Source organism: Acanthopagrus latus, chromosome 4 (assembly GCF_904848185.1).
Source record: "Acanthopagrus latus isolate v.2019 chromosome 4, fAcaLat1.1, whole genome shotgun sequence".
Lineage (NCBI taxonomy): Eukaryota > Metazoa > Chordata > Actinopteri > Spariformes > Sparidae > Acanthopagrus > Acanthopagrus latus.
The window spans coordinates 19117364-19127347 of NC_051042.1; the positions used below are offsets into that span (position 1 = coordinate 19117364).

At 40.0% G+C, this 9984-nt stretch overlaps 1 protein-coding gene across 1 annotated transcript in view; it reads left to right on the plus strand.

Moving 5' to 3' along the window:
* The window catches only part of igdcc3 (immunoglobulin superfamily, DCC subclass, member 3), a 66573-nt gene extending 57735 nt beyond the window's left edge, over nucleotides 1-8838 (plus strand). The window contains exon 14 of the mRNA XM_037096487.1: nucleotides 152-8838. Within this exon, the coding sequence (XP_036952382.1) occupies nucleotides 152-277 (126 nt within the window). The 3' untranslated portion in view covers nucleotides 278-8838. The remainder of the gene's footprint in view (nucleotides 1-151) is intronic.
* Nucleotides 8839-9984: the final 1146 nt, after the last annotated feature.

The window sequence follows — 9984 nt, forward strand, 5'->3', positions numbered from 1 at the left end:
AACTCAGGCCTTTATAATCAAGAACCATCTTTAATCTTACTATTCGTCTGTCCTTTAAAAAATATAGCCTCTCTCCTAACTGTCAACATTGAGCTAAAATGTCCAATTAGTTAATTTTGTGCATTCTCTATTTGTTTGTGTTTGTTTTCAGTCTGACTCATACATGCTGAACGACACCCAGCTGTCTACGATACCGCTGGATGAGTTCGCAGTTGAGCGAGAGACACAGTTCCAGGAGCCTCCTGCAGCAGGATCAGGTCGGCAGGACCAAGGCTAACCATGTATGAAGGCCAATTCACACGACGCTGCCCACAGTGTCCACTTAGACTCTCACTCAGGTTGACCAGTGTTTCCTTTCAAAGTAGTTTATCCTTTGGTGCAAAGAGTTTTTTTTTTATTATTGGTAAGTTAAGAAGTTCTAGAGGATCTAGGACTGTATATCAGAGTGTTTTGGGCCTGGAGTTTGGGAGAGCTCTCTTCTGATTGGACGGTTGTTTCGAGCTCAGCAGGCCAGATAAATGTTCTTTATTTGTACACTTTGGTCTTTTGTTAATTTTCTGGTGTTGGGCAGCACAGGGAATAGAGGCCCCAGAATGTCCTCGTTATACAATGATGATTTTATTTTTAAGTTTGAATATATATATACATATATATCTTTGTCACCTATATGTCAAAGTGGTTATAAGTTATTGGTCTTATCTCGACTTTTCTGTGGATGTCAAAGACTCCTGCTGCCTGCTCTCACCTACCAATGATTCCACCTTCTTGCTTACAGAAGACCTCAGCCTTCGTCCAGGGATTCGATATATTCTGTCTCAGGACTTTGTTTCAGTGATATCAACATTTTTTATGAGTTCTCGGCCTTCATACAGACACTAGACTTGGCTGTGTGAACCTTACGATTCAACAAAAACCTACCTCAGCCGGAATGAATGTGTTGCGGGAAGCTTTTAGGGACTTTACCTTCCCCTGTGCTCACAATTACTTAACATGCGGAGGAACTGATTGGTTTGAAATATTACAAGATCAGGTGCCGCACTACCTCAGATGTCAAGATCGTTTCTCTCTCACTATTGCTTGTCGAAGCAAAGCGAAAAAGAAAACGAGTATCCAACATAAAGCACTTCCAAATGCTGAAGTTAATGTTCTACCTCAAGATAACAATGTTGATGTTGTCGCTGTTGTTGTTGTTGTTTATCTGTTTATTGCATAATGAAAAAACCCATTTTCCCCCTCTGTGAAATTCTGGCTTAACTCTGATGAATATGGTGTTTGTAGATGCAATGTCAGTACCTCATGCAAGTTGACAGACTGATAACACTGTTGTATGAATTACAGTATGTTAGGAATATGTATGAATTATGCTGTTCCACTATAAGCTTGATTTTTTTTTTTTAATTTCTAGATTTTTTTTTTTGTTCAAAAGATCATAAAATTTTTTTTTCCTTATTCATTTGAATGGGACCACTGTTAGAGATACACTGCATTGCTGATGGTATTTTCAGGACTATTTACTGCTGCACCAGGTGTGATACATATTGTTCAATTTAATATAATGTGCAGGCATCATATATGTGTCTAAAAATTAGCGATGTGATTGAATTCTGTGTGCATGTGTCTTTGTGTGTGTTTCAGTCCAGATTTGTTGAATTGATTGATTTAATGTTTTCATACATATGTGATGCATGTAGAAGAAGTAAATTAAGCACAAATCTCATCAAAATATCTCAAAATTGGAATAATGACTCAAAGAAATAGTTTGACACTTTGGGGAATACATGTATCGCCTCTCCTGCTGACAGTCAGATTATACCACTATTGTTTCCACCCTGCCAGGCTAGTTTTTTCCCATGGTTTCAAGTCGTTATGCTAAGCTAAGCTAATTGCCTCCGAACTCTCACTTATATTTAAGGCAGTAGTTTGATGTGGTGAGAAATGTGCTTATTTTCTTTCAGATGGAAAGTTGGATGACAAGATCTTTGCAGTTTATATACAGCTACAGATGGTAGACGTTAGCTTAGCTTAGCAGAATGTTTGGAAACCAAGCCTCCAGGCTTTGAAGCTAACTTTCGTAGTGTCTTAATGGTGTAATATCCACATCTCGTGATGTCTAGTCACTAACGTTTCAAAAGAAGTATCTGTAATAAGGTGGATACATTTCCTTGGGCATCACAACTGCCACGAAATGACTTGTTTGACATCATCGTAATTTGAGCCATTTGGTTTGATAGCATTGTTTCGGCTGTACAAAAAAAAAAAAATCAGTATTCCTTCGAATACCAGGATACAATTGACACTATTCTATGAACAGTTATATTAAAAACAATAAAGAGCTAACTATGCGTTTGGCTCTCCATAAGATAATGAGATATTAAACAAAAAATCTGAAACGATTCTCTGATTTTATGTGCCAGGACTACTCCGGACTGGGAGCAGTGACCTCATGAAGTTTCTTTAAAAGACAAATATGAGAGTGGTTTCAGTCTTCTCTCAGTTTAAGTGAATGGGCGTATTTCCCAAAAGTTAAACGATTCCTTTGATTTAAATCGGCAGCAGTGTATTTCTAACCTCGTTCTTGGTATTTGTTGCTGCAGTGGTCTTAATAATTTCATTTTCATATCACATTATCTGCCTCCTTCTTAAATACAGTAATAGCCTTTTTAGACATCTATTGCCCAGGAGACATGTTAGTCGCTGATCATGTTTGACTATTGTTCCTCTCTTCCCAAAACCAGAACTGCTGCTCAGCCCTCTCCCTCCTGTCAACACTGAGTAGTTAATGTGTTTCAGGAACACGGTGTTGATAATAACGAGCTCGGACAGAGAGCTGGTTGAGGGAGATGGACGGTCGTTGGGTGACTCTACGATCACAGGGCTTCTCTCTCCAGCTCTCTGCTCCGTGTAGTCACTTACTGTACAGGACTTGCTCTGATGCATTATGGTTACCTACCTCAACCCTATCTTTGGCCTTTCTCTCAGGTCTCATTGAAGGAAACATACAGAGTGCGAACGCACATATAGTATATAAATGTATATATATTGCAATTGTCGACACATGCAGGACAGACAGACAGACAGAAAGGGACACACACGTTACACAAACACACAAATGGAGGGAGAACTTTTTAGGACCTTTATCTCGTGCACTAATTTCAACAGTTCATGCTTAGAATCTAGTGGATGTGAACGTGTTGGTTATCACAAGATTTTAACTTTATTTTTCCCTCACTGGTGTTTGACTCAGTGTCCTCTGTGGAAGGTTTATCAGTGACTTTGTGAAGTAAACTGAGAAAAGTAAAGTGGGCGGCACTTACAGCTCTCACACGCTCCCAACACAACTGGTCCCGGCTCCTAAACCTAATTTCTCATCTTAACTGTGCGGCATTCACGTTATTTTGTTCAAGATGTTTTTGTGAGCAGTTATAACTCCAATTGAGTTGTCAGCAAACTAGGTTGTTGGTTTTTTTTTTGTTTGTTTTTTTAAATCTAGTTTAAATTAATTTTGATGACACATGTTCAAACATGGTAGAGTTGTCTCTCTGCTGCTTTACTTGAACATCAAGCTACAGTGAGATAGTTGCATTTTGTCAGCAAGACACTTTGGATTCTCAGTATGACGTTGAATCCAAAGTGGTTCCTCACATTACCGCCTCAAAATTGTTCCAGGCCTGTGAGGGTTAAAAGAAGCAACTGCTTGGATGTATCCAGTTTCTTGGAATAAAACCATCAAATTCTGGCCTTTTAAACAGTCTAGAAGCCGGGCTAGCTAGCATCCTGGCTGACATGCTCATGTCAGACTAAAGGGCATTTTTTCCAGTTTGTCTCATTTTGATGACATAGCGTGAATGCTGAATTTATTTTAAATGGGAGAAATTTAAAAAAACATGTAATTGGAAAATGCGTGTTTAAATTATTTTGGGTCAATGTAATGGTCCACGACAGTTCCTGTGAGAGTTGTTTCTTCCCCCCACAGCTTGTTCTCCAAACCCTTCATCATACACAGTTTCCACTTAGTCATTGTCTTCAGTACTGTAATGTTTTTGCCTTTTAAATTTGTTTTTAATGCCTATTGGTTTTCAGATTTTCTCCTTGAATCCATTTCCTTGTATTTAATTGTACACTTCTGTGGTGTTAATATCATTATCAACAAAGGTACACAATAGTAGATCAAATGCCCAACCTAAATGTCTCCTGCTTGTATATTTATTAACTACCAATGTGATATTTACTCTCCGAGGCTACTGTAGCCTTAATCAGTGTTTCTGCTTCTGTTGTTCTGAATAATTTCTGTGGGGAAACAAGTGGTGTGTTTTCCCTCCTTCCTTCCTTCTTCCCTTCCTTCCTCTGTCCCACGGTGTAATTTAGGGTTAATCTCCTTCTGCAGGAAATTGCCCACATCTCACCGGTGGATGTGACAGGTTTTAGTGCCACACTGTTCAACCTGATTCGCTGGGGGATGTGGCGCAATGACGATCATGTTTACGTGATTGGACTTTGATAGGTCAGGTTGTCATTTCGCTGTATAAAACAAGAATTGTGTGATTTAATGGAGCCCTCAAAGCTGTTCTCCCCGGTGCTGTGACTCCATCAGCAGAGGAGACCAGATTATTCCTCTGCTGACATGGTCAGGGGACCTTTCTCATGTATTTCCACGCAGCCTTGAGAAGTGGTATATACACCAAACTCTGCTCCTGTCAGTTAGCCAGTGTCCGTTTTTTTCTCCGTTCAGAATCCTGACCTTCGGACAGGGAGAGTGTGTGCTCAGGGACTCTCTGATCCTCTTGTTATATGTATATCAGCAGGCCACATTTGGCCTTCTGGACATGATTTCCCTCTTTGAATTCTGCTCTGTGCCCAGTTCACACAGATTTGCTGTCGGTGATGTCGTCTTTGTTAGCTGTTTTAGTAAAAGTGAAGCATTGGTAGGATGACGATGGACACAGTGGAAAATGATAGAAAATGATTCAGCTGCCTTCTTACGGTGTCAGGGCTGATGGAAACACACAGGGATTACACATTAACATGGATCTTTGGAAAGGTAATCTGTGACAACTTCAGGGAAATCTGATTCACAAGTTGAGTTTTGATTTTTATTCTCTGTGAAAGTTTAAACAGTTAGTCAATGAATTCCGGTTGTCCACGGTGAAACATCATGACGGACAATGAAATTGTTGGTTGAGGGGGTAAAATGTTTGTCTGACTTGGAGGTAGTGTGTCCACTTAATGTTGCTGCAGAACAGGAGTTGCTCAGCACAGTAGTCACTGCTCTGTTGTCCCAGGTCCAAAATATTGAGAGGTCCAAAAAGACCCCTCTAACAAGTAAGCAGTCCGTGGCTGTCAGCCATCAATGATGGAAGATGTCATCATTCATCGGCCCAAGCCCACAAAGAATCCATATGTCGGTCAACAGAAAATCTATCAGAAACTATTTTGATAATCGTTGAATCATTCAAGTCATTTTCGAAGTAAAAATTCCTGACTGAATATTTTGAGGATTTTAAGCCGTCGGTCAGACAAAACAAGCATTTTAAAGAAGTTAGCTGGAGCTTTAAGGTGCAATATATAAGGATTGTCGAAACTGAACTGTTGACATCAATCTCAGAACAATAAGGAGCAGCATGTCACCAGAGGAAACAACTAATTGCAGCAAACTAACAAGCAATCTAGCTCAGTTAGCCATGCAGCTAGCTGTCCAGGAGCTGGCGGTTTGGAGAACCAGGGAATGTTGGTGTTCACACCGCGAGTACAGGAGCTTTAGAACGAGAATGGGGCTAGCTAGTTAGCATGCTAACTTCAGTAGATATCGCTCACGTCAACACTGTAAGTAACAGTTTAGTTCATTGTTAAAAAGATAATTAAATTAAACTTCTTACATATTGCACCTTTAAGGAAGTTATGATTGTGAAAAAAACAACTTATCGATTATTTGCATCTGTTATTCATTCAGACTTCTTCTTGTAAAACCTCAGGTTCTCACAAAGAAGTCATCCCAAACTGGGCATGTGCAGGGTTTATTTACCATTGACGATGGTGCCAATACTGTACGTGGCTCCACTCTCTTTTATCATGCATTAACTGAACGCAGGGAACCAGATCAAGTCAGAAGGACAAGTTAGGCCTCGCCATGACATTTTATTGCTGTATGATGTCTATTTTGGATGTTCAGTACTGTAACTCAGTGGTTTAGGGTGTTTTACTTGACAGATTGCTGTTTCTCCAAAAGTCCGACGCCTCTCGAAAGCTCCGCCACATCATGTGATATCAATCGTTGAGGCACCAAATGATCATCGGATATGATTGTGAATTGATTACATTTCCAATGCATTTATCTCTATGGTGTTCTGCTCTGAGACCCCTGATGCCTGTACATGTCAAATAATGCTGAGTTTAGTCAGATGGTGATTTAATGTAATTGTACTTTAATGTTTGAGATCACTATTATATTTATATAGCTCTGTCGAGACGGCAGATTGAATCCAATGTGTTTAAAGGCAGTAGGCAGAGGAAAAACCTACAGTAGATCTGCATGAGAAACGAAAAAAAAGTGTAAGTTAATCATTCTTTGACTTGTGATGGTAACACTGTGATATTTAGCCAAATAATGGCAAAAATAATGTTGTGATCTCAATATGGTGCTATTGATGGTCCTGTCCCACATTGTCGGTCAATCTGTTTTGATGGTTCATACTGATGACAATAGGTTGAGTGACCTTTTCCCCGTTGACGTGTCTCATTCTGTGTCGCCCTCGCTGATGCCTGATGATCACCTCATCCTCATCCCGTTCTCACCAGTCATCCTCACACGAGTGACTCGGGGTGAGGTCCTGTCAGCCCTGTCACCCTCTCAGGTGACAAGTCGTCTTGATTTTCCTTACACAAACCGTCTTCGCTTGAGGAGAATGTCTGTTCTGTATCGATGTTGTCAATGCGATCCCAAGCCATTCAATCAGCCCCAATTTGGCCACCGAAGATAAGAAGTTGAGATAGAAAGAGCTCCCGAGCGGAGTCTCCCCTCACACCTGTCCTGTGAAGTCAGCATCAAACGTGAAAGTCAGTAACAGGCTTCTTAGTAAATTGTCATTGTTTGTGCCTGTTTACAGAGACATGCATTGCGGAAATCTTCCTGTACATAGCACCGCGTAGAAGATATTCCTTGCAGTTACGATTCACACTGCAGGCAGAAGAGCGTTTAAGTCTTAAATGGAGAATTATGCAGATATGTTGTTGCCATATCAAACCGCGTAGGCGTAAGAATATTTGACCCTCTCTTGCCCAGAGTCTGTGGTTTGCATCAAGAGTTTTACACATATGCATAAAATATTAGAACAGATGTGAGATTAATTTGAATCAAACTTTGGAGTCAGTCTTTTCACATCTTGTTGCCCTTTCCCAAAGTAAGAGGTGAAAAAGTAACGTATTATTTGCACAAGGTTGTCAAATGTACAACTGCAAATCTTTAAGGCTCATCTCTAGATGAAGTTTACCTTCTGCTACTCAATTTGAAGCCAATGAAAGCCCATCTATATTTATGAGAGATAAAGTATTTATGAAGAAATAAGAAACAATTGAGGTTAAAGTTTAAGTGAAAAAGATTTAAACTCAGAACTCAGATAACCTGCTTCATCAGGACAGATTGGATTGTACTGCTGTCTGGCAAAACAAAAACAATGACCACAGATTTGCTAATTCCTGACAAAAATGAAGAAATATTTTGATATGAAATCACCAAACGTTTTCTAACTTTCTCATGTAGGGCCCCATGTTGCTCATCTTAGGATTCAGAAAATACACTTTCACTGTCTTCAAACCAACCAACTGGCCAGAATTAATGTCCTGCGAAATGACCAAGACAAGAAGCCGCCTTTGGTCACCACAATATCTGATGGAAATGTTTTGCAGGACTCTTTAAGAAAACACCAAGTTTTGTCGTGTCATTAAAAATATCCAGTATTCCTCAAAATGTGGCCATTCGCCACCTCTCATAGCCAATTTGATGGCTTTTAACGTTTCCCCCACCGAGCAAAATCGGCTGTTTTCATATTCACCATTCCCCTCACATACAAATTGGTATATTAACAACATAAAATGACAGATAACCAGCTGAAAGTCCTGGCGATGTAGTGACTGTAACGTCTGCCATCTTCTCCGTTTCGTGGTGTAAAGCTCGTCAGAGGATCTGACCACAACAGGGGGCAAGAGACGGTTAACCGCCGCCTTACGTTCTACTCTCACTCCAGTCGACGTTGCTTTTAATGGTACTACAGTTTCTTTTTAGTAAATCTTCTATTTAATCTATGCAGTTTTATTTATTGTTTCACTCCTGCAGGGTTTAAATGTGGTGCCAACCTGAAACCAAAAACCATATGCATTACCAGCTTGTGTAAACTACTTGTACAGTGTTACCTGATGGATGAAACAGAAGGGAGCGCAGATCTGTAGAGTCAGCCCCATGATCACACATCCGTCTGTCTGTCTGTCTGTCTGTCCCTCTGGCTGTCTCATTTTGTGTCTGTCTGCTGAGGTCACTGCCTCTGTCTGTTTTAACAGTTTAATTCAGGTCAGTATGAGATGATTTAATAAGCGTTCTCAGAGCATTGTCAGGGATCACCACTGTATGTTTTCCACAAAAGTTACGTTTCTACACTCTCTCTAGACAAAAGGTGTCGCGATTATAAATCTGCATGCATATCCACATATACAGTGTGTGCTGTATGTGTGTATGTATGTGTGTAAAAAGGCATAATAGACCATTTTTAGTGGTTTGTATTGTTTTAGGGTTCATTGTGCAAAACTGAAGAAAAAAAACAATAACAGTGATAATAAAATAGTTCTAGTAACATTAAATCATGTGATTGTATTCATTGTGTGTGTGTGAGAGAGAGAAAGAGAGCTTGGTGGATAAAGGAGCTTATTTTACAGCAGAGATGTGTGTGTCGGCCTTTCTGCGGTCCGCAGAGATGCAGCGGATCAATCTGACGCAGACTTCTCCTCTTCCTCTCCCACTTTACCGTCCTGTTCCACTGTTCAGCACATTAACTCGCAGCCCACCGGCCAGACAAAGAGTATTGAACATGAGACCCAGAGCTGCTGGTCGATGCAGGCTGGTGCCGGACATCTAATCACTGTGAATTCCAATGCATGATTGAACTTCAAGACAAAGAGAGAGTCCAAAGTGGATCAATCTCCTCTTTCTTTGTCTCGCTCTCTGGTTTTCCCACCGTGTGTTTGGTTAAGGCATCAGCAATAAGTAGTATTTTTGTAGTTTCAGCCATCGTTTCTGTTGGTCACGACGGCATTATGCTCAGTTACATCAGCAGTCTCATACAAACGTAGCAAAAAGTCCCATTTTTTTCAGAGCACTTGAAGGAATTCTCGTCCATGTCGAGTTGAAAGTTTGCTCTTGATGTTGGTTAAATTATTGTCCAAACTGTCCAAACCACCGCCTTGTGCTGTTAAAGCAAATTAAACCAATTTTATTTTAATAGCTGGAAATCACAGTCACATTGCCTCAGTGGGGAGTGTACAGTGAACAACATCCTCTATCTCTGTACCCTTGAGTCGAGTCTTGATCTGGCGACCTTGTGCATCTGTTTGTCTGATGGGACTCCCTAAAAAATTTGGTATCTATCCTTACGACCTGCATCACACAGAGTGTTGTGTTCCTGATGCATCTCCTCTCAGATCGCATTGGGTGTCTCGTCAGATATTATTTTAATCCAAATCATCATCGTTTCCTCCACACAACAGGTAGCTTTGTTGCCCAAACCTAACCATATATATATATATATATATATATATATATATATATATATATATATATATATATATATATATATATATATATATATATATATATATATATATATAGACACACACACACACCAGGGTCACATCCTACAGCTCACAGATTGAGTCATTTCTGTTGAGAAAGCTAAAGTTAGAAACGTTCACAGTCATGATTTGTCTTCATAATATTTAGGCAAC